Source organism: Trachurus trachurus (assembly GCF_905171665.1).
Source record: "Trachurus trachurus genome assembly, chromosome: 20".
Lineage (NCBI taxonomy): Eukaryota > Metazoa > Chordata > Actinopteri > Carangiformes > Carangidae > Trachurus > Trachurus trachurus.
The window spans coordinates 3798433-3824485 of NC_139911.1; the positions used below are offsets into that span (position 1 = coordinate 3798433).

General features: G+C 43.6%; 2 protein-coding genes across 2 annotated transcripts in view; one reads left to right on the forward strand and one right to left on the reverse strand.

The window, feature by feature from the left end:
* zeb1b (zinc finger E-box binding homeobox 1b) overlaps positions 1 to 8215 on the reverse strand; it is a gene marked incomplete at its 3' end in the record, with an annotated part of 75661 nt that extends 67446 nt beyond the window's left edge. Inside the window, exon 1 of the mRNA XM_083995241.1 lies at positions 8110 to 8215. Coding sequence (XP_083851367.1) covers positions 8110 to 8167 — 58 coding nt within the window. The 5' untranslated portion in view covers positions 8168 to 8215. The remainder of the gene's footprint in view (positions 1 to 8109) is intronic.
* Positions 8216 to 23680: 15465 nt separating this feature from the next.
* The window catches only part of znf438 (zinc finger protein 438), a gene marked incomplete at its 3' end in the record, with an annotated part of 58675 nt that continues 56302 nt past the window's right edge, over positions 23681 to 26053 (forward strand). The window contains exons 1-2 of the mRNA XM_083995632.1: positions 23681 to 23848; positions 25384 to 25455. The remainder of the gene's footprint in view (positions 23849 to 25383; positions 25456 to 26053) is intronic.

The following is a 26053-nucleotide window of genomic DNA, read 5'->3' on the forward strand; positions in this document are numbered from 1 at the left end:
CTACTTTTTATGTGATGAGTCTTATTTTAAGTAGAATGAGATTTGTTTTGACTAGAAATGACATTTTGACGAGAAATAAGACAAATATTCTTGGTAAGATATTTTAGTTTTTGCAGTGAACACACCGAAACGTAGAGATAGAGAGACAGACAGAGAGACATAGTGATGCAACAGGGGGAATAAAGGGTTAGTTTGGTGCATTCCTCTCTGTGAGGCAGGTAGTACCGGTATTTCTCAAACTTCTAAAAAAGGAGGAACTGCATCAGAACAAAACTGCCACAGGAAACGAGGAAGTACAGTAGATTTCTACAGAGGTACAGTGAAGCTACCGCACCGCCTGTCTCTGTGTGTGTGTGTGTGTGTGTCGGCTTGGCTGCCTCCTCAGGTTAGGTCACAACACTAGCTGGGTCATGGGGAGCTCAACAAAACGTTCATGGGTTAAATGGGGCGATGTGGATGCTCCAGCCCCCCCCCCACCCCTCCTCCACCCCCCTCTGTTTTCAGGCGGCCCGTTCTCCTCTCATTAATCCGCTGTGGATGTTTATCCATGTTGACATTCAGCATAGCGGCCGGCCTTCTCTCTGACTAACAAACAGGGTGACTAAGGTTTTTTTTTTTTTTTACACTGCTGGAGCTGTCATAGTGTTAGCCTAGCCTAGCCTAGCCTAGCCTAGCTTTAGCCTTAGCTTTAGCTTTAGCTTTCAGTAAATCTAATCTAAATTTGAGACATTTTTCATCTACTTGCTCATGTGTAACCAGTAAATTTGCCTTTTTAAAAAAACTAAACAAAACAAAAAAACACTCAAAGACTCAGGAATCTGTCGTTACAGGTGTCAGGTCGATGTGTCAAACACAAGGCACAGGAATTATCTTTGGCCCACATGATTATATCTAATTAATGTTAGAAATTACTAAGGAAAGCTGCAGATTGAGCCATAAGAAATGAATGCAACTGATTTTTTACTTAATTTAGTAATGATTAATGTTGTTTTATATGCAATAACTTACAGGCTTTGTTAGTTTCGGGTTCAATATGTGCAATAAGGTCATTTCAATAAGTCAATTAACACTGAATCAGTCTGGTAAACGTCTTGTACCAATTTTTAAATGTTGGGAAACAGTGTATTTGAAATTTGATGAAAAGAAAATGTGAATATTTTGCTTTGCAAGTTGATTTACGATGTGCATCCCTACATTTTCTGCTTTGACTCCTAAAATTTTAAGTTAGAGGGTCAGTGTGCTCCTTATAAACTAAGTTAGTCTGGAGGCTTTAGCTTTAGCTTTAGCCTCTGAACTGGATGCTGTTAGTTGTTAGTCATCGCGGTCCCTTTGGGGGACGGCTGCTGGGATCAGTATGTGAATATGAATGCGAACCCCCTCAGGAGTGCCATTATCAGTACCGAGAGGAAAATCAATATGATCATCATAACGGGGCAACTGGCAAAGAGCCAGCAGCTCAGAGGACAATAATACACGGCAGCAGGATTACTCCTCATCTGATGTCATCTGGTTTCATCCCCGCAGACAGAAACATGGTGCGGCTCTAATAAGGTCACGCACGTTTAGAAAAAAAAAGGAGAGTGGACGTCCGACAATTACGTCCAAAAGAAAGAAAGACAGACAGAGAGAGAAAGAGAAAGAGAGAGAGAATAATAATAATAAAAAGATGACAAGCTGCCGGTCAGGTGGCCCGAGGTCTGAGAGCCCCTCGCTGGGCCCGCCTTCTGCTTATTGTGTCAGTCCAGTCTTTTTCATTAACCGCTCCACTGAGGACCACAAGGAGGGGAGGAGGGGGGGGGGGAGGGGGGGCAGTGGAGGTGAGGAGGGGAGGGGGGGTCTCCTCTCCTCCTCCTCTGCAGACAGAGCTGAAGAGCAGCCACCAAATACATGATTAAAAACACACATCAACAGTGTTTACCTCCCGCAGCAGCAGGACGGGGGCAATTTAGAACTAATATCTCCCCCGAGCCGAGGGGCTGCACGCTGTCGCCGGGGCAGGATTATTACCCCCCAACAACCACAACCACCAGCACACCTGTCCGAGGAGTTCATAAGGTTGAGATCATGTCATAAACACACCTGTCTGCTGCTGAGGAAGAGGAGGAGAACGACCTCACTGCAAAAACTCAAATATCTTACCAAGAATATTTGTCTTATTTCTAGTCAAAATGTCATTTCTAGTCAAAACAAATCTCATTATACTTAAAATAAGACTCATCACATAAAAAGTAGCTTGTTTTTAGACACTTTTTACTTCTTTCAAGGATATTTTCACATGAAATAAGTAGAAAAATCTGATAATGGAGCAAGTTTTTCCTCCTTATTACAAGCAGGTTGGCAGATTTTTCTACTTATTTCAAGTGAAAATTTGTTTAAAACAAGTGAAAATGATCTAAAAACAAGTTAATTTTTAGGTGATGAGTCTTTTTTTAAGTGGAAAGAGATTAGTTTTGACTAGAAATGAGACATTTTGACAAGAAATAAGACAAATATTCTTGGTAAGATTTTGAGTTTTTACAGTGCTGTTCAGCATCTCGCCACAATACAACTAAAACCAACGGTTCGTCTTGTCGTTATTAGGAGGGGGGGGGGGGCAACGGTTGAGTTTTTGTTCAGTTCACTGAGCCGACGCGTCGCTACAAGCCCCCCCACCCTCCACCCAACCACCCTCCTCCGAAAACTCTGCAGCTCCAGATCCTCTGGTCCTTTTCAGGGACGGTGTCGGGCCATCTGTGGAGGACGGCTGCGTCATCATCATCATCATTCGAGCCACGCGGGCCCCATCACTACATTGTCCTGTCATGCAGATGGACCCCTCCTGGCCCGTGCTGCTGGGGAGTCGGGGTGTGGGGGGGTGTGGGGGGTGTAGGGGGGGCAGATTAAGCCCTCACACCCTGACATTAAAAACAGCTCCCATGCTGCAGACTGGAGAAACTCACAGCGATGCCACAGGGAAGCGGCTGCGTGAGTCTGACGCTGTCGTGAAGCTTCATTTACCCAGACAAAAATGCCACACACACACACACACACACACACACACTGTTGCTGCTGCTGCTGCGACGCCGGCCCTCAGCCCTCGGCCCTCGAGAGCCCGAGGGCCGGCGTGAGAGAGGGATTTGATGAATTCTGCGAACGTTCCTCAGATTCCTCCCTCGCAGGGACCTTTGGGAAAAGAATGGGTCATATGCAAATGGCATGCACAGTATGGAGGAGAAGTTTCCCACAAGCCGAGTGTGAAAAGGGCTCTCCCTCCCCATGCCGGGCCGCTGAATGGGCCTTTTCTTTGGCCGCTGAAAGTGTATGAGGTAGAGCAGGCAAACTGCAAAGGTAACTAGGCTCTTTCTCCTCGGGCCTTTTCTCACTAAAGCCTCGACACACAATGGTTCATTTAGGCATTCAGCCACACAAACCCCAATAAAGCACATCCAAGCGCAGTTAAGGGGGTTACTGAAACTGACTCTGGGTTTTAAACCCCCTTCTTTTACCTTTTTTATAGGCTAATGCTCTCAGCCTCCATGGGAGCAGCTAATCATTAAGCCGAGGTGGGAGCGTGGGCGCACATCCCATCGGCTGTAACTCTGTTTAACAGTCACATGAGGACGAGGACGGATGGACGGACCGGTGCAGCCTCGGGTCGTAAACTTCACCTGCACAGGTGCACAGCTTCTACACAGGGTGGTTTTTTTTACTCGTGCATGTTCATAACAGCAGATTTCTAACTGTCTTTTACTCCCCAGGTGTAAAACAACATGTTATAAAAACTATTTCTTACTTTGCAGCTTGTGCACATTTCTGTTTCTACTTATTCATCTCATTCTTAGTACGGCTGCTTCCCAAATAGTCGACCAATGAATCATTAGTCGACCTAAATTTCATTGGTTGATTGACATTTGGAGCCGTGTCTTGCAAAAATTAAGTCAAAATCTATATGACATAACTGTGTATGAAAGGCTACAGGGCTTTTAATTTGAAGGGCCAAATACAGGAAGTCGTGAAACTCATTCACTGTCAGTTTTTTTTCATTATTTCTTTTATTTTATTCATTATCTGCAACAATTAGTCGACTAATGGCTCTAAAAGACGACCAAGAAAGTCTTTGGTCGTGGGGCAGCCCCTAACTCTGGGATTCTTTTATTCTGGCGGTTTGGTTTGTGTATAGTTTTAAAAGCACTGCAGCACTTTTATCGTCTTGTTATCATCATGTTTGATCCTGTAGCTCAGACTTTTACTTCTAAATACTCCCCAACAAACTAACAAACTAACAAACAAGTGTGTAGCAGCAGAAACCTGATCCTGAACAGACACCAACCACTCTACTGCTGCTGCTGCTGCTGGCGAGGTGACGCCGCGCTGTGAGTTTTAGCCGCCATGTGCAGCTCCCACAGTTGTCACCTGTTGTAAAACTCTTTAGTCACCTCGGCTGTTTCTCACCAACTCTCTTCTCCACCTCCCCCCCTCTCTCTCTCCCCCCTCCCTCTCTCCCTCTCTTCTCTCTCTCTCTGCAGGGAACATGGAGCCCACAGTTTAAGGGGTCAGGGAGGGATGGATGGATGGAGAGAAAGGAGGGAGGGAGGAGGGAGCAGCGGAGTAAAAGCAACACCCCCAACCTCCCTCAGCTCCTCTCTTCCCCCCTTTTCATTGAACAGACTTAAACACAAACACAATTGGACATGCTGGAAGCTTCACAATGGCACCGTGAGGAGGAGGAGGAAGAGGAGGGGGGAGGAGGGAGGGAGGGAGGGGGGGAAAGTGAAGTCATACTCTAGGCACGCATGGATGCCCAGGTCAGGGGGCAATCAACAGCACCCCTGGCTACTGTGTCTCAAACCCCCCCTCCATCCCACCTCCATCCATCCACTCATCCGACCCCTCCCACTCCTGAAAATATACAAAAAAAAAAAGAAAAAAAAAAGGCCGGGCTCTGGAAGGAGGAGTGAAGCCCAGAGAGTTGGAGTTGGAGAGAGAAAACGGGGGCAGGCGGGGGGATTTTCTTCTTACTTGGCACTTTCAAATGAAGCTGCTGCTGCTGCTGCTGCTGAGGAAGTTGGTGAAAAGCTGTGAGATAAATGAAAAATTTCCTCCTCTGCTAAACTCTTCACACAACAGGGGTGGACCCTTTTAAATGTAAACAGATGTCTTTTAAAGAACTCAAGTGGCATGTGGACCTACAGGGGCCAATCCCCTCCTCCATCAACACCAACTATAGCCCCCCCACCCACCCCCCTTCCCTCTTCCCTCATCTCCACCACCACCACCTCCACTTCAGTTCCACCAAACAAACTGTAGCTGCAGCGTAAACCATTATTTTTTATTATTCCCCTCACAAACTCGCAGCGTGACGTCGATTTCTATAGTTTCTACTGAGTCCAGGGAGCTAAGTTTAGTTCAACCAGGAGCCAATAAATGTCCACATTACATTACATGACTTGTTTCCGACCTCATTTTCCCTTTTCTGTCTTTTTTTTTCTCTTTTTTTTGTTGGGATGCAATGCATGATTCACCAACATGTGAGGTGTGAGCGTGGAGGATTATTACTATAGATACCTGTGACTCCTGCAGAGCCGCCGAGTCCCGGCCCGGCCCTGTTTATTTATAAGGAATGTTAATACTGGTGCATTCCTGTGCAGCAGCAGCAACAGAGTAGTAATGTAGTGTATAGTTGAGGACTGGTAGTTGTAGTGAGCGTCCCCATCCAGCCGATTACAAACACCTGTCATCCTGCAGGCTGTTAACACCTCTCTGTTTACAGCGGGGAATGCAGCAGCTCACCTTGATCTCAGCTCCACAACAACACGCCTTGAAACTAAACTAAACACACTGCCACAACTGCACAACTTGTTTCATTAAATTATATTGTTATTATTATATTATAATTTACCACCACTACCACCTGGGTCAAGCAAGTAGAGAAAGTCAGAGCTGCAGGAGGAAGTTGATTTACATGACAGATAAGATCCACTTCAAAGATCTGCACCTTTTTTTTAAGGCAAATGGGCCGAGGTAACAAGGAACACATCTGTTAGGTTACGGATGTGACTTTTAAATATCAATGGAGGAGGAGGAGGAGGAGGAGGAGGAGGAGAAAAGAGGAGGGGGGGGGGGGGTCACCTGACTGCTGAGAGAAAAGTTTAATGAAAGCCCGTTAAGTTGAATAGGAGGAGAGAAAAAAGGAGGAGGAGATAAATATCCTGCACCTTCTGACAGCAGGGACCGTTATCTGAGGTGTGTGTGTGTATGTGTGTGTGTTTGAGTGTGTGTCCGAGCCGGAAGCTCAACAGCACCTCGTGGACAACCGAAAATAAAAATAAAATCCATCCAAAGGAACCAAGAGAGACTCAAATAAATGAGCAAATAAAGAAATAAAACGTTTTTTTTTTTTTATCGCAGAAGCTGAAGCTGAATCTCAGAGTTTCGCGTTTCTCGCTGAATTTCCTTGAAGCTACACTGGGTGGCACAACACATGAGCATGTGTTTGGTCATGTTAGAGACACAACACATGTTGTCAGACTCAGACGGAACAGACTCGATCTCGATTTATAATTATAATAATAATCACATCGATTATTATAGCTAAGAGACAAAAAACAACAGCGTCGCTCCACAGATCGAAAGAAACAAACTCAGACAAATCCACTCTTAGAAATAAAACCACCCGTCTGATAGAAACAATACAAACAGTCCAGTGTTGAACAGAGACAAACACACACACAGAGAGAGAGGATCCTGTCGGTGACTTTACAACCGCATGAACATTTCCACGCCACAACAATAAGAAAAAAAGGTGCGTGAAACCGCGCGCACCGCAGAAAACGCACCACTTCTCTTCTGAGAGAAATAAAACGAGCAGGAAAAAAACCCAATAGAAGAAGCAGAAACAGAAACAACAGCGTGTGTGTGTCTGAATGTGTGTTATGTGTGTTTCAGGCTTCGCTGCTCGCCTCGCGACCACGGTCCCCCTACAAGAATCAGGATTCCCAGCGCGCGCCTGGAGAGTATCCGCTCTCCTTATATGGGCAGCGCAAACAGCGCCTGAGATATTCCTCGTTCTCCGGAACCTCGGTCACCTCATCCATGTTTTCTACCGAGCTCCACTGTACACAGACATACATAGCCTATACACACACACAACTACACAACACACACACAACACAACCGAGCCTGAGTGTGCTTCAAAAACCCAGAACCGGAACATTGGAGACAAGTTGGAGGAGGATGGAGCGAGTGAGAAATAAAGACATGTAACACAGAGAGAAAGAGACACAGAGAGAGAAGAGAGAGGAGCTTCAACACAACACGACACCACACTTCTCCTTCTTATCCTCTTTTCGGTTGTTTAACACTATAAACATGTGAGGATTCATTTAAAAAACCACACAACAAGCTGAGGGAATTAAACAAAAACCAAAAAACACAACGCGTTTGGTTGAGAAACTCCGGTCGGTGGTGCAGCAACAGTGTCCGGTCGCTACCTGCTACACGAGCGCGACAGGAGCGGAACCGAAAAGACACGAGGAAAGAAAGAAAGAAAAGGAAGAAGAGAAGAGAAGAAACCAAATATAAAGAAGGAGAAAGATAAAGATAAAGAAAGAGCAAAGGAAATGGTGTAGGGTCTATAGGGTTATAGTGTTTCGACTCGAGGTCCCGCAATAACAATCAGGCTCCACCAAACAAACAGGTCCGAGTTTGGTGTTAAAACAAAAAAACTCGACTGAATTAACATTAAACTGAACCAACCGGTGTTAATAAAGTGGGTGAAATGGGATAATAATAGAATAAAAGAGGAATAAAGTGGAGTGGAGGCTGAGGCGGCTCCACTTTATTCCAGGCTGAGGTGCGTATAACGGTCTAGGCGGAGGGAGAGACGCGACCCATCAGGTATAACGGTACAGCAACCAACCAACCAACACAGCATAGCACGGCACAGCACGGCACGGCTCAGTATGTTAACACAGCAGCAGAGCGCTCACTTGCTACTTCACTTAAAAAAAAAAAAAGAAACTTTCCGCTGAGAAGAAGCAAAGAAGCAGCACCACCAGAGGGGGGGCATGCCGCTGCGCCGTCTCCCCGGGAAAGAGGCACCATTGTCGGGCGGAGTTTGTTCCTACTCACCGTTGTTCCTCCGCGGGTTCGCCTGCTTTCTGCGCTTACACCTGGGGCCATCCGCCATGATCCTTTCGTTGTGTCTAAATGCTGCCGGAGAGTCACCTCCTCTCTCACCCCCTCTCCCCCCCCACCTCCCCTCCCTCCACGCCACCTCTCCACCTCCCTCCCCTTCACCTCCCCTTCTCCGCACCTGGTTTTACGACACACTAGCCTACTAGCTACACACAGCTTTACGACACCACCTTCCTTCCCGCACCTCCCCGCTGCCAGGACCATTCATTCTAGATACTGGAAGTGAGAGAGAGAGGATGATGCATGTATGATGATGAGGATGAGGAAGAGGATGAGGATGATGTACCTGCCCAGCCTCTGACTAATGGCTCCTGAAATTATAACATATGATGCAGCTTTTTATTCACTTTTTTTTATTATTATGATTAATAATAAATGTGAAATAAGTTAGTAAGTTAGCCTAGATGATATGAAAGAGAAAGTGTTTATGTGAAATCTACCTACAGCACCTGTTTATTTACCTGGATGATGCAAATTCAAATAAAGTGGTAACACTTTACAATAAGTGTAAGTATATATAAGTAATGTAATGTGTAATAAGTAATGTGTTAATTAATGCTGAGTAATGCATACATAATGATAACTAATTACATTATTCAACTTTAACTAACTTTGAGTGGTAAACATTAATTAACTGCTTACTAATAGGCTACATTAATTAATGTGTTTCTTAATCCTAAGTAATACATAATAATGATTGTTAATATATCTGTAAACAGTTAATTAATGCTTAATAATGTACTAACTAATGTTAATTAGGGGACCCTTATTGTAAAGTGTTACCAATAAAGTTTTTTTTTCTCCCCAAAAGTTGAATTTGTTCATTTACAATAATATTTATACTTTCTTATAGAAAAAAAAGCAATGTAGGCTATACATTATTGATTAGAAATTGTATGACATCATCAGTTCAGTCTTTTCTGTCATGATGATTACTATTATGTAATCGATGACATCACCGGTGCCCGTTATGATGCGATGGCATCTTCTTCAAATATGAAGATGTTGATCCCTGACTGTGACGGCGACGGCGGGACAACCTGTTGTTTGTGTCGTGCATGATGTGTGTGTTTGTGTGTTTGTAAAGCACAGTAGGAGAGCACAGAGACACAGAGCGTGTGTGTGTGTGTGTGTGTGTGTGTTACAGAGAGGAAGAGGTCATGAGACTGTCATCACTGATTCAATCCTCCACCTAAAGAAAGACCCCGCTGTTCTCCTGAGTCGAGCTCACTGCAGCGGTGATGAAGAGGACGCAGACATGCCAGCACAGTCAGCAGGTTCAGACTGCGTCCAATCAGACTTAAACCTCACTACACACACACACACACACACACACACACACACACACACATGCAGTTGCACTTATCACAGTGGGCTCTGTGTAAACAGAAAAGAAAGAATCCTAGGATCACATGTTTGAGGTGAATTCTTGTGGAAAAGTTGTAGTGTCAAGGAAGATGAAGCGCAGCAGAATGAAATAACGCTGCTGCAGGTCCCATGATGTGCAGTTTTAGGTCAGAGGAGCAGCGGTCGCCTCGAGGCCGTGACCTCTTCCTGCAGCAGATGACTTGAAGGTTTCTAGTTCCTGGAGCTCTGGTGTGTCAGATGTTGTCATCATCCCTCACTCTCTGTCTCTCTGTGTGTGTGTGTGTCTTGTGATTCTCAGTGACGACTGTTTAATGATGCTCTGGAAACGATCTGAAGAGACTTCTCGCCTCTTTTCTTAGGCTACACTTTGGATTATAGGCTACACTTCCAAGATTTCGCCCCCCCGTTTTATCATGCAGGAAATAAATGTGACATACAGTTTGATATCAATCTGTGTTTCCAGACTCCTCGGTGCTTAACAATCATCTTATCATTCAGCCACATGTGACAGCTTGTATACGGAGGATGGCAGATCTCCTGGGTGAATAATTCAGTAGCAGCAGCTCAGCTCAGCTCCGCTCCGCTCTCAGGGCACGCTGCCCAGACACAGAGTAATAGCTTCAGCATAAACAACACCTCCAAACTTGCTCCAGGTGGCCTCTTCTACCAATAGACAGCAGCCTCTCTGAGAGGGACTAGGAAGGGGGGGATGCCCGCCCGGCCTCCCCCTCTCTTTCTCTCCCTCTCTGATGAAAAAGGCCTCAGAAACAGTCTGCATCAGCAAAGATCAATGATGAGACGCTCAGCTAACTGTGCGGTTGTAACGGCGCTCCCTCACACACACACAGACACACACACATGCACACACACCGAGCCTGGAAAAATAGGATGCTTGTTATCCAATGGAAAGTCCGATCTTTCCCATTTTCCTTGGATCACACCGCTATTAGCATGAAGTCATTTTTCAGCGTCTGTGGAAAAAAAAAAAGAAAGAAAGAAAGAAAAAAAAGAAAAAAAGAATAACAATTATACGACCACTACTAATACGAAATAGCCCGAAGAAAATCTCTGATGTGTTTCAGAGGAACCGGACTAAAACCTGGGTGATTTATTTTCTCTGGCACGTCTCTGTGTATTTTTGTGCTGGAGCGAACGGTGGTTAAGTTGTTAGACACATGCGAGCTTCCTGTAATCTAGATGAAAGCGAAGGTCACAGGTCAACCACCAGACATTAATCTAATTTGATAACAATAATAATTATAATAATAATTAAAAAAAAAAACACAATCATCACACCAAAACCCAATCAACTAATAAAAAAGACAGTTTGTAGTAAAAGGCAACACACAGGTGATATCAGGAATAAAAAAACCCAAACAAACAAGATGTCTGAACTGAACGGGGTCGTAAAATGAAAAGGCTGACTCCTGCTCTTCCTATGGGGAGTTGAAACTGAGGAATGGAGGAGAGAGAAAGAGAGAGGGAGGGGAAGGGAAGGGGGGGGAGTGAGGGATAAGCAGCCATCCTACACTACATTAAGGGATCATGCTGCTCCCTGAAAATGAGTATTGATCCTCTTAGGTCCAGGATCGTTTAGGAGATTAAAGGTTGAGCTTCATGGTTGCTCCATGCAGGACCAAGGGGATCAGCTCAGTGGGACGGTCGAGGCAAAGCAGAGAGGAGAGGAGAGGAGAGGAGAGGGGGAGAGAAGGAGGGAGAGGGAGAGAGGGAAGTGAGGATGGAGGAGGGAGGTTGGGGGTTGGTGGTCCTGTACATCCCGACCACAAACCCACTCGGCCCCCTGTGCCATCTGGGCTGTCGACTAAAGAGAATCAGCTGGAGGTGGAGGAGAGGAGAGGTGGGGGAGAGACAGAGGGGTGTAAAACAGAAACTGAGCATGAAGGGAGGGAGGGATGGAGAGAAAAACAGAGGAAGAGCACTGCAAAACTCTAAATCTTTGTATTTGAATATGAATATTTGTCTTATTTCTTGTCAAAATGTCTCATTTCTCACTTGTTTCAAACAAATTTTTACTTGAAATAAGTAGAACAATCTGCCAGTGAAAGCAAGTTTTTTGTGCTTTTATATAAGGAAGAACAATTGGCTCCACTATCAGATTTTAAAATCTGCTTGAAAGAAGTAAAACGTGTCTAAAAGCAAGCTAGTTTTTAAATGTGATGAGTCTTATTTTAAGTATAATGAGATTTGTTTTCACTAGAAATGACATTCTGACTAGAAATAAGACAAATATTCTTGGTAAGATATTTGAGTTTTTGCAGTGAGAGGAAACGAGAGTAGAAGAGAGGAACAGAAAGTACAAAAGGAGGACGGACGGACGGACGGATGGACAGAGGAGAAGAAGGTAGAGAACAGAACAGAACAGCCTGCCCTGCTCCACGCTGAGGCCAGTGGCAGTGATAGAGAGAGAGACACAGCAAAGACTAAACTGCCTAATCTGTCCCAAGAGACGGACGCTAAATGTGAGGTCCTCCTCCTCCTCCTCCTTCGCTCAACAGACCACCAACCCCCACACACACACACATACACATACACACACACACACACAGTACCATCACCACCACCAATGCATTCTGCTCAGCTGCAGCCAAGGCTCTTATCCAGCCAGCTAAAACACACACACACACACACACTGTAAAAGTGCTCAGGTGGAGCCTACGATGCAACCGATACTGTGAGAAGAGAAAAGATCAATTTCAGCCCCAGAAGAGAAGCACACACATGCACATGCACACACACACACACACGGACACACACTCACAGTGCATTACAAAGCTGTGAGAGTTTGTCGAGTTTGACGTTTGAAGGGGGGAAAGAAAAAAAATCAGTTTTTCATTTAAAATCTGCTTCTTTTAAACAGAAATCTGGCTTGTAGCAAATAAACAGATCCTGTTGCAGGAGGCCTGAGAATTTTCTCATGTCTCTCTCTCTCTTTCTCTTTCTTTCTTTCTCTCTTTCTCTCTCTGGGTCACGTCGGCTCCTCGGGGCTCGGGGGGAGAAAAATCCTAAAACAAATATCAGCTCCAGTATTCACAGTGGTTGAATACATGCTGCTGCTGCTGCTGTCACAGGCTGAAACCCAACAATACAATGTTTTGAGGACTAGATGTCAATCTCTTGGTTTTTTCCTCCGACATGAGCCGCAGTATTCTCAACTCGCTTCCGTCTCTGTGGTTTCTTTCTCTTTTTTTCTCCTTTCCTTGAGACAGGAAGTAGCTGACATGCTGGTCACACCCCAAACATGTGAGTCAGGGGGGAAAGGTGAGCATGCAGCAACTGGACCAAAAAAATACTCCCTTTATTAAGAAAAGGACACTCCACGCATTGTAAACATCAGCTGATGTCACAGTTCTGGTCTCAATGTTTGTAACAAAGCCTGAAATTAAGCATTTAGTGGACAAATACAGTGTGACACATTCAAATACTGCATTAAAGTGCACCTTTTAAGTAGTTTTACCTTTACATTTCACTTCATTTTGCTATAAACGTCCACAAAGCTGCAAATCAGATCGATTTAACAGCTGTAAATACAAGTTATTTCACAAATTAATGATGAATTGCTGCAGATTTAACATGGTTTTTAACTTTTTCAAATGTGTTTTTAGTGTAATTTGTTAAATTTAAATTATATAGTGAGGATGAATTATTCCCAACTACCTGTGATTATTTAGAATAGTTAAAAACAAATAGCTCCACTATAACCACAAATGCTGTTTACACATTAATGCACCAGTAACAATGAGCTAATGTCATGATCTAATAAGGGTAACGATATAATTGTATAACGACATGCATGGTCACATGGTCAGCTTCCCCCCCCTGCATTCACTACTTCACTACTTTTTCCTTAAATTATATTTGCATACAGTTACTGGAGTACTTCTACATGAATGAAGGACTTAAATATTCCCTCCAACTTTGTAATTAAAGCACACACACACACACACACACACACTGCAACGCCTCAGTGTTTAGAGGCGAACACGCAGTTACGTAACTTCAGCTGGTTCACAGACGCAGCAGGCCTGGCCTCAGAGTGTCGCTGGTAACTATCTGCACACCTCAAATGTTACAGCTTACAGTTGCATGACACATGAAAGTAAAAAAAAAACGTATAAACCTATAAATAACCCCAATAGTATAATCAGAGTTCTTTTTATAACTTCTTCAAAGGCTGAAGAAGGGCAAGTAAGCAGATCTTTGTTTGTTGGAACTGAGAAATGTTTCTGTTTTGTTTAATTTCCTGTCTTTTTCTCTCTTTTTTTAAAACCGTCTTCACTTGATGACTCAGATTTCGGGATTAGATAATAACTCTCAGGAAGGACTTGAAATGCAAGAAGTTAATAGAATAAGAAGACGAAGACGAGGCAGCCCCCCTCCCGAGACTCGGAGCTACACAAACAAACATAAACTCCTCCACTCCCATGGTTCCACAGGGGTGGGTGGCCACGGGGCTGAGCGCTCCTGACCTGCGGGTGAACGTAACGTTGCCTGTCTACAGCGCCGGCCAAGACATATACTTGTTTTGGCTGAGGAGCGCTGTGCGAAGACTTTATCCCGCACATATGCATGCACATAGAAATGAATACACCCACACACGGGGGCCTCGGCGCTCGGTGCTCGGGTCAGGCTTGCCCCGGTCTTCTCCCTCCACTTGCGACTGTCAAAGGGAGACAGCCATCCTCTTGCACGGCCCAGTTTAAATTTATACTGTATTTATTGGAGCGCCGGTTGCATTTTACTGTTCATTTGTCCTTGCGGCTGGAACAGGGTTTGTGTGCTCTGCGAGGTTTTGTCAAACTCAGTCTATCAAGGCATTATTTTTGGAGTCATCTTCTATCGCAGCTGAAACCAGACTTGTGGTGAAATAACACGTGTGACCTGAGGTGTTCTGCAGTGACAGGATGATGTTATTATATTAATCAGGTGATGTGTTTTTCAGACTGTGTCCTGCGAAACGTTTGCCCATAAGTTTTTTTGCCGCTGAGGAATTGAAAAGTTCATTGCATTGTTGTGTGAGTGAGTGAGTGAGTGAGTGAGTGAGTGAGCTCTAGCTTGTGTTTTACGTGCCCAGCTTTTGGAGACCTGGCTGGCTCTGAGATGGAGCTGAATGGGATTTTAAGTTTACTGTTGAAGACGTTTCAAAATGAGCTCACTGCGACCAGCTGTACGAAATAAATTTCAGTGAAGAAATCAAAACTGTGATTTGTTTTGTGTGTTTGAAAGTTTACGCTGACCTTTGCTCTGAATAACTAGGCCTACACCACATATCTCCACCATTAAAGAGGAACTATGTGGGATTTTTGGCTTAACTATGCTACATTTTTACGTTAATGAACCAGCTCCAGAGTCCTAGTTCTGGTTAAATCAATGACTTGTAACTAGTTCCAGGGAGAATGGAGGCTCTCTGCCTTCCACCTAAAGAGGAGAGGAGACCGGACTTGTACAGTTCCCCTTTAAAGGAGCCGACTGCAGCTTTTTCCCATTGCCACATAGCTGCTAATATTAGCATTTAGCTGTTTACTATCAAACTTCATTCCTTTACTCATCTACGGATGTCTACAGAAATCAAACACAACACTATCACCTCCTCACTTCTTATCTTATACTCAAGTTAGCATGCTAACCAGCTAGCCTCATGGCTTCTTCTTATCATTTCCTGTAGCTAATTGTAGCCTGAGGATGTGAACATTTATATAATAAACTCATGTATTATAAATGAGATGATGGCGGAAGCTTTTGTCGAACAACAATCACCACCTCTCCCCCGCTTTAATGTCTGGTAGAAGACAATTAGCTATTAGGCTATAGCGTAGCCACCTGAGCTAAATGAGGTAGCAAAAACAACATGCAGCCAGTCATTCAGAAAACATTAAGTCAAGTGAAATATTCAATTCACTTTTAACTCAGTTTTGGTCTCAATAGTAGGCTATGGGTGGTGGTATAGCTTGAAGTTTGGACATGGGGTTGACAAGGTTGTGTTTGTGGGTCTGAATGAGAAAGAGAGGTGTTGGACTGGAGGTAACTACAGAGTTGGTGATGATCTAATGTGGGATCATCATCCAGAGTGACCACTCTGACGACAACACCATCACTGTATTGAATATAATGCAGTTTTTCAATAGGTTGAGAATAACAAAGTTCCATTCAACTCTGTTTTATCGGAGTGGACAAAGGTCAGAATCAAAGCTGGAGGGAAGAACGGTAAATAGCCTACATGTTTTTATTTAGCTCACTTTCCATTGATGAGATGAATTAATACGTTGCCATTCCCCCCCGAGTGGAGATACAAATCTATACATCTCATTTCCATTACAAGGAAACACAGATCTGAAACTGTGTGGTTATATAGGCACAATGGTGAGGCGCGATGAGTGAATAGTGTGTGGGTGGTATATGTTTGTGTATGTGCTTATGTTTCAGTCTGCGATAGGCCACTGCTATTTTCACTGGATGAATATGAATACCACACACCTACTCTTTTCCCACACACACTCAGAGAACATCAGAACATTTTTCTCTGCACATGAATAGCGGCGGAGCACTATAAATGAACATCCAAAATGCCAGCCAATTACTATGGTGTCCCTTTACTCAACCTCTCCATATTAAGCCCTAGTTGTCAAACAGATTGTCTCCGGCGCTGCGAGCAGCTAGTGCTGTGAAACAGTTTTCATTAAGGGAGGATTGCCATGGGCCTCAGGCTGGCGGCTTAATGTAATTTCACAGCTCTGCGTCCATGTGGCCACTTCAGGGTCCAACCATGGCCACCCACACCTTTACAAGAGCCAATGAGAGGTGCTGAAAGGGTGACGGGCCACTAGTAAGTTTTAGGAGCGGAAAGGGAGCCCCAAAATGAAATTCCAGCACGGGAAATGACTGCAATAATAACAAAGCAGCCAGTAAGAAGTTTTGGAAATAAACATGCACTGAGATAGTCCTCATTTAGTGTTTGTAATGAAGTGTTCAGGAAGCGGAGGGACTCGCTCAGCAGTGGGTAGATTCAGTAATCTGATGGCCTTAACAAAAAGAATCAAGTGGGATTGTTGTATTTATATTATGGAAATGATCAGTGATGCGTTTACAAGATTTGGGTTTAAAGCTTCTCCTGGCAGTATTTAAAAAAGACAGTGTTATGTATATATCATGTGGCATAAATCTCACACTGTGGGCCTGAAAAACTCTGAGTTTACATCAGTAAATCACTGAGTATGAATAAGTTAGCAGGTATAATGTAATCTTATCTGTGTGCAGATATGCTCTTCTTGTCTCAGGTTCAGTTCAGTGCACATTCACCCCTGAAGTGTAAGCCAGGGCACGCACCAAAAGTTCCTATTGGAAACATGTGGCGAGCATCGCACATCAAAACTCGATGTGACATCTGGACAAAACTGAAAGTGAGATAGACTAGTGTTTCATTTTCATGTTTTACAACTTGGAGAGTGCGCGAGGGCCTTGACTTCACGGCTTGGAAGAGAGGAAAAGAGTCCACAGAGCAACAAGGGCCATGAAGGTCAGGCCTTTGGAAACCTCTTACATACAAACAGCACGTGCACAAATGACACTGAACGCATGCAGCCAGAAAAGATATCTGAGTCAGCTGCAGTTTTTCTTTCCATCTTATCCTGGGATTAATTGTTTAAAAGGAACATTTCATCATTTTGGGAAATACACACTTGCCTTCTCATCGAGAGTTAGATAAAAAGATCAGTGCCACTCATAGTGTAAATATTATGCTAACATTTCAGGGGGTGTTATCTACTCGGATATTTCCTGCCGGACTCTTGATGTCACAGTAAAAAGTTTCCAGACAAATAACACAGACCCCAGAAAGTCACGACAAACTGACTAATCTGTAATATCCCACACTTCCACCATAGATTAACGAGATTTGATAGGCCAGCAAGTCAAGCTAGCTGTTTCAAGTCTTAAAATGCTGAGATAAGATAACTACTGGTAGTTACCGTAATGTATGAGAGCAGAAGTGAACATCTCATCTGATTCTCAAAAAATAAACAGAGTATATTTACCAAAATGCTACAGTCGTCCTTTAAATGTTAGCATTAGCTACCACTCAGCTAAGCCTATAGCTTCTACTGGAACAGAGAAAACAGCTAACCCAGCCGTTTAGCACATACAAAGCTCACTGATCAACACACACTGTACTTATGCACTACGCAAACCCACCAATAAAGCCGGGGCTTTTATTTGCTTCAACTGCCAAACTGACCATATTAGAGAGAGACGGCGTCTATGGGACAGGCTTTTAGTTAATTTAAAACAAATCTTATGCTCAGCGAAGATGGAAAATCCTCTCAAATGATTCTGTTACTGTTTAAAAGAGTAATAGAAGGAAAGAGCCGAATCCAGAGCACATATTCATTTAGAAGTTGTATGCGCGCTCCGGCCACAGACTGTACATGCGCCGGCTCTTTCCTTGGGTCAGTCAGAGTTCTCAACGGACCAGGCCAAACAACACGACCGGACACGTACGCTGCCGGGTTCGGGTCGAAAACATAACTTGGAGCAGGTGGGACCACGACCACGGGTTTACTTTATTTTGGCTGCGTTCAGGCCTAGAATAGGCTCTTTGCACAGCTCCACTACTTCCTGAACTCCTGCTGCTCCTTTGTTTCCTGTCATTATTGGACAAACTGATTAATCCAGGTGTGTCTGACCATTGGGACTACTCAGACGTTCCTGGATTAATCAGGTTGTCCAATAATGTAAGACAGGAAATAAAGGAGCAGCATTAAGTTCAGGAAGTAGTGGAGCTGTGCAAAGAGCCCATTAATGCTCTTGAGTCCGGCCTCATCAGGTCCGGGCTTTAACACCAAGTGGCATTAGGCTACTCCCCTCTAGCTGCATGAATGAAGCAGCTTAGGCCCTGTTTACACGACAACGCTCGTGGATGAAAACGGCAAAATATTGTATCGGATGTGCCTTTGGTTTAGACGGCTACGGTGTTTTCGGGGCTTGAAAACGCAAAAAAGTGAAAACACCCTCCAGAGGGGAAACCTGAATTCCACAGACTTTTCCGTCACCGTATGCACGCAGATTTCCACCCCAAAAACGCTCGTCTAAACGCAAAATTAAAAGTGAGTAGGCCTACGCAACACCACTTTTGCGTTTTCTGTTCAGATCGTTCCGTGTAAACGTAGCCTTAGAAACTGTTTGTTCATCCGGCCCAGCAGATCAAGGTCTATTTGAGACTCGGGTTTTATTTGAGAATTTTTGGTGTATATTTTCATGTTTTTCTGTGCATCTAGTATAAAAATGATACAATAACGTAGTTTTAGCTTCTAGTTTAGTTCTAGCGGAGCTTTTAGTGGACAGTTGAGTCAGGCTAGCTGTCTTGTTTCACTTTTAATGCTAAAGATTAGGCTTATTGAACCACTTTTTTATTTTTTGGGAAACATGCTTATTTGTTATTTTCCCAAATGTATCACTGACCACTCTGATAATCTGTACCTTTAACATGACGCTGACCTGAGGGTTAGTCCAGTTCAGCTACTTTAGCGTAAACATTGGATGAAAAAAAAGGGGAATAGAAACTGGAGAGCAAGAAAATCTCCCCAGCAGTACATCTGACGCCCACTAACTGCCTTTGTGTATCTTGTTTACACCATCAGTAGCTACAAAAAAGAAAAGGGGAAGTAACAAACATCAGAGCAGTTTCCCCTTGACTGGAGTCTTTATGCTAAGCTAAAGATAAACAAGGTGATAGTTGTAGCTGCGCAGCACAGACACAGAGATGAGTGTGGCGTCTGTCCGTGTTTTGATCTCACATTTTGAGAATTTCCCGTAGCATACTGGTTGACCTAATCCTCTGACACGGCCCCTTTGAAAACACCCCCTCTTGATTCATAACATGACCACAGGGACACAGACACACACACTTTAACACACTACACTCACACACACGGGGATGTGACTTTCATGATGTCAGGCAAATTACACCTCAGGCACCTCTTACCATCTGTTCATAATCCAGAGCACTGTTCATTACATCACTGTTGGAATAAGGTTATTAAGAACAAACAGTACAGGTATAGACTCTGACTGTCCGTACGACGACAAGAGGCCTTGGCTAAAACAATAGATGACAGTAAATGACAATCAGCCCCAACCTTCACATTATGAATCACGAGCGGGGCGGGAGAGACGACGCTCGCTCCGCTCATGCTTATTCAGTGTGTCCACTGAGGTGTGCAGCCTCTTCATTTAATATTTCCATAAGGTTGCATACGAGTGTGCGCCATGCAGGCAATCCCTGTAATAAGGAGGTAATGTATTCTGCGCCAATGGCAAAAAGGTACGCTTGAAACATCCCTCACAGGAGCAGCAGTTTTCAACTTGACAGTGGACACATACATAATTAAGCCAACTAAAAAAAAATGAATATTTCATCTCAAAGCATTTTCATCTCCAAACATCAAAACACCTCAACGTCTCACACACAAGAGCAAGGTAAATTACTTTTATTCACAGAGGGAATATGCAAGAAGGAATGCTCGCTCAAAGTAGCCTGCTTAAAAAATATATCAGCACGGAGAGGGGAAGGGACTAGAGGCAACAACTTATACCACTTATTTTGCATTTCGCCGTAATTCTGCGAGTCCTCGGAAGAACTGGCTGTTTGAACATGCAGAAAGAGCTAATTCCATCTTGTGATTGTTTGCCTAACCCCATTTTTTTCTCCCCCCCCCCCCCTCTCTCCGTAAACTGTAATTGTGTTATTATGTTATATTACAGTGTCAGCCCTAATGCTTTGTGGCCTGATCTTGCGATAACTCATATTGACGTTTAATTCATGACGTGTCGTCCCGCGAGTCGCCTCAGGACTTTTTTGGGTTTTCACATGTGTAGGCACATGCCAATGGAGAGAGGATAAATTACTGCATAACCTTGCAGTAGTTGAATTTTTACTACTGCGGTCTATGAAGGCGAAAAAGCTTTTGCCAAATTCTCTCTATTTCTGTGATGGCAAAGAGACTCTCAGATGTCTCAGTTTCCAGAGAATAGGTCATGAATTATATTGCAGCAGCCGTGTGGTACAGAAGGGAGGGAAAAATAGTTATAGCACGGTGGAGAGAATTACTTTGACCGTCAAACCTGACTCAGACTGGCTCCCTGTACACCTCCGTAGATGGGAATTAACCTGCCACACAGCTTGAAACGCTTTACTGAGCGCTGGTCGATACTGTCATTATCCTAAAGCAATTCTTAATTCTATTTGGCCCTGGAGCTAAAGATCCTCGTATTGATCACAAAGTAGAGAGATGCCACAACTACTTCTTTTCTATAGTTAAAGGGATAGTTCACCCAAAATTCAAATTTCACTCATTATCTATCTACTCACCCTCATGTCGACTAAGAGCTGTGAGAATTTTCCTTCTCTGAGTTCGTCCAAAAAGACACACCAAAAAACATCCAAATACCTCCATACTGCTCGTCTGTAATGTCCCTCTTGTATTGAAGCCCCGACATGAGAAATTGTTCCGCCGGTCAGTGCAAATCACGCGAGATTTGCACTGACACAGGAAGAGCAGTGAACTGAGACACTGGGAGCTTCCGCTACAAACAAGCTTAAAATATAGACTTTTTAAAATAAATTTCGGAACAATTTCTCATGTCGGGGCTTCAATACAAGAGGGACATTACAGACGAGCAGTATGGAGGTATTTGGATGTTTTTTGGTGTGTCTTTTTGGACGAAGAAAGTTGGTATCCATTCACAACCATTATATGGACAAATACTGCTGCACGGAGCCCCCCGTAACTCAGAGAAGGAACGGAGGACTCTGAAAATTCTCACAGCTCTTAGTCGACATGAGGGTGAGTAGATAATGAGAGGGTTAGGGTTAGGTTAAATTTGAATTTTGGGTGAACTATCCCTTTAAGAAACACACACTCACACTCACTCACATGCTGCTGAGGTGAGCGTGCGATATCATTGGAGATGTTTAAACATATGTTTGAGCGTGATACCTGAAGATCTTATCAGGGCTAACAGTCGTGAGTGGTACCTCTGTGTTTCATCAGGGGTTACAGCAGGAGAAAAAAAAAAAAAAAAAAGCAGCTCTCTTTCATATCCTGTTTTGGGAGATGAGAAATATTGATATTTCACTGCGAGCACTATCAGCGTGAAACAGAGCCTTTCAGAGAAGCAGCAGTGACAACACCTGTACTGAAGTTCCTGATCACACGTCTTTGTTCTCAAGGCTTCTGTCACTGCTGGCGTCTCAGTGTGTGTGCGTGTGTATGTGTGAAGCAGAGACAGAAAAAAAAAGACCCAGAGAAAATCCTGAATGCACCTTTTTCAGTCACTGTCTGTCTGTCATCTTCCTCGTGCACAAACAAACACAGTGGCTGAGAGCATCGCCACCTGCCACAAACTATACACTGTGACCTGTGACAGTGGTTAACACAACAGGACATGCGTAGCCCCAGGTGACTCAAATTGCAAAACTAACAACACCATGCTTCATTGCACCAGGAGCGCGGTGTGAAACACCAGCAGAAAGGACGTGTGTGTATGTGCGTGTCAATTTACATCTGTGTCTAAATATGCATGTTTACGGGTATGCATGTTGTGTCATAGCTGACTCACCCCATAATGTATTTCGTTAATTAATATGGACTTTAATACGATTCCTACAGCTGCCTGCAGCATCAACAAACACATAACAATACGAAAAATATAATCTTTTTTTTGGTACAATTCTCTTTATGCAATTTCATGCCTTCAGCCGGGGAAGGTTTGCTTACAGTCTTTTCTTTAATAAGATAAATACTAATACCTTTATATACAAGGAGAGAATGAGGACGTGTCAGGCCAGCATGCAGCAGTGTGATGCAACACAAGCTGAATATTTCAATGTCATGTCACCCTACTTTATGATTTTACTTTTATTGTGCAACATATTCTACCTCACAATGTTTAGAAAATCTAAGGTAGCCTATATATGATCATTTCTCTCTAAATCTCTCTCTCTCCAGCCTTATATACTGAATAAAATGTGTACAATATGTGTGTTTGTCCATATGTATATTAATTATCTGGTTAAACATGTAGGAAGGTGAATTTCTATAGGTACATGTGACCATATGTTCAATGTATGTTTTGCATGTATCTGCATATTTCCCATGTGTTTTCCTTTCTCTCTTGGGACAACAATCAGAATCAGCCTTTATTGTCACTATACAGAACAACAAAGACCAAGTAATAATGCAAATGCTACTGGAGTTGGTAGTGAACAGTAATCGTGCACATTCCCAATCAAATTCCCAATTAATAAAATAGACTATTATCATTTCTATTGTTAATATTTGGCCAATTATAAATGACTAAGGCCTTACAGAAACAGGCATCATCCATGGCATCATCATTTGCACTGATATTAAAGGAGAAAATATTAGCAGTAGGCCCTATACTTAATCAAATGCAATTAAAAGCTGCTTGTTATTTATAAAAACCAAACTATGTAAGATAAAATAACATTGACAGAGGCCTGCCAGAGTGTTTTCTCTTTATTTTTGAATATTGAAATGAAACTCAGTTGTGTTTGCACTTCACTAACACAAAATAAAAAGAAAGAATAATGCAACAGATTCTGGTTCTGGACTTTTGATTATACTGTAGGCCAATGTAACGTTTTAAATGGAGGGTATTACCATAATTAACTCATTTCGTTCTATTAATTAATCTTTTTCCAAGTCGTCGTCGCTTCATTCAGATGAATACATGTTCTGCTGCTGTTTGTTTTACGCTGAAGTTACACAGTAACGTTACGTTGTCGTTACACCGTCCCTAAAGTAACGGGGCTGATGTAGTCGACGGCTCTCAGCTGTCTGACACTGACAGCGCTGAACCGCTACAGGTCTCTGCAGAGCGGCTGCTCTGATTGGCTGGTTTGACCGAGCAGAGTGACGTAGGTCCCCGGAATTTATTGGACCGTACCATTCCTGCCTAAACGGGGTGGTACGGTGAAACAGCGACGGCGAGATGACACTTTTTCATTCATTGTAAACAACATATTGCTAACCTAAAATTATATTATTGTTATATATGACTCATATAATCACTTTTGTACACATATTTCGATGAATGTAGGTGTTTAACAACTCGGTCACATTTGTGTCCCCCCCGACTGATCGAGTGGACGGTTTGACTCAAAATGGCTGGAGAGAAACAGTTATGAGGATCGACGGTTTTGCCAGATATTTACGAAAAATGAGCGTCTGTGTAGCGTGAAGGTTTTCCCGCCACACAACTGGGGATCCAGGTGAGACGCGTTTACAGTTAATCCGACGTTTCCGGCCTGCCCGCCGCTTTTACACCGAGGAAATGACGCCAAACTGGGGCTCGTTTTGCAGTGTTGTCACGGTAGCCGTTCACTCACAGCAGGGAGATCTCTGGCTCTGTGTGTGTCTGTATTTACAGTCTCAATAACAGCTTCAAACTCCAACAACACGCTTCACACGGGGCAGATTTGGGGGTGATTGTGCACATGCAACACTCTGCACATAGGTAAACGTGTGTAAGCTGTCAAACAGTGTGTGTGTGGCTAATGCAGAGCAGGCCTGTGGCTAAAACCCTGCAGCTGTGCATCGCACCAATACAGTAGGCTACGTCATGAGTCTAGGATTTCCCTGCTGTCACGTCTGTGACGAGAGACGTGCAGGTACAAACTCACCTGACTGGTTCTGCACGGTGCACCACGTGATGTCGTCAGCTGCTCTCCTGAGTGTGCATCTGTGCAGCTGTTACCTGTGTAGGCTATGTGAGCCTCAGAGGAGGAGGAGGAGTCAGCAGCACCTGTGTTGACATTAAACCTGGTTTACAGTGCAGGAGCTGCACAATTAGCGCTGAAATGTATAAATAACACAAGTGACAGATACATGCACTTTGGTTAATTCAGTTTACAAACAGTTTTGTTGTGCAGTTTGGCCTGAGGTTTGTATGTGAGATGCTTTTTGCCACCACAAATGAGGTCACAAACTGATCGTCAGGCGGAAACATAGAGTCTTGTTTTATTTATGTACTCATAAAACATTTGGATTTTTCAAGTTATAAATCCACAGGCTTAACCATATCAGGTTATATTATCAGGATATAGATGAAATTGAAATGTCAGATCATCATGGTGTTTATAGTTTATATTCTGATACCTGCAGGTCGGCATCACAGCCTGTCCCCTGTTTTTAGGTATTTTAGGCCTGTGGCCACTCGGATACACCTTGCATGTCCTTCCTGTCCATGTGTTGTTTCAGTACAGTAGGTCACCTGGGAACTTTAAAGGTGTCAGTAGATGTGAATGAGATCATATAAGGTAATAATAAGATTTTATATGTCGGCTCTGTGATGCAGGCTGGGCCGGCCCCTGCAAACCTGCACAGATAATTGATATTAGATGATAATGGATGGTTACCAAACATAAACTTACATCTTATTGCCATTATATAATAAATATAATAAATATAACAATGTTTTCGTAGTCATAGGCTATGTATTTGATTTAAGTACATATGTGATGTGTTTAGCTATATGAGAATCAGTATTAGTTCATCTCTTGATGCTGGAGGCTGAAGTCTGTTACACAACATGACTCTCTGGAGGTATAGATGGTTGTTGACTAATCAGATCCCAGGCTTGTTAATCAATTATCCATCTTTCCATCCAGTTATGATATATAATTGATAGATAGAAGTGTGCAGTACAGATACAAGCGCTGTGTGAATAGTGTAAAACACTTTGGGTGGTTTTCTCTAAATACAACTTCCGTATTTGTTTTCGTATTTCCTGCGCTGCATACTGTAGGTTCCTGGTTCAGGTCGGCCTCGGATGCTGTGGTTCTGTGGTACTGATGTGGTCTCTGTGAACCGGCTCGAGGTGTGTGTGTGTGTGTGTGTGTGTGTGTGTGTGTGTGTGTGTGAATGTGTGTGTGTGTGTGTGTGTGTGGTATGACTGCCAGTCTGAGACGTTTCATTGGCCCTGAGGTGTTTCATCAGATCGAACACCTCTGGAGATGTTAAAAGTGTAGAATATGATCGGCGGCGGTGAAATGAAGATGGATTTGAGGGGTGAAAGAAACGAATAAAAAAGAAAATTCCCCTCCAGTCGGGGCCATCTGAGCGGAGCTACTAGGAGTCTGTGTCTCTCTCTGGCTGTGCTGCATGTTCCAGTCAGTGTTCCTGCGTTTCCTTTCCAGATACAACAATTTATTATTTTCACTATCTGCAGCGGCCCAGTTTTTGTCACGTTAAAAAAAAAAAAAAAAAAAAAAAGAAGCTGTAAAAGGTCAACGAGCCCCGAACGCCTCGGGCCTTTAACGTGGGGAAAGTTGACTGAAACTAATATTTTCTTTTCAGTCACGGCTTCAGTTTTCCAGTTAACCCTTTCATTCAAGAGTGGGCGGTTCTCAGCACAGACGGGCCTCGCTGCCTTGCTCATGGGGGGCGGTGGTGATTAAGCCTGGTGTGATTCTGCT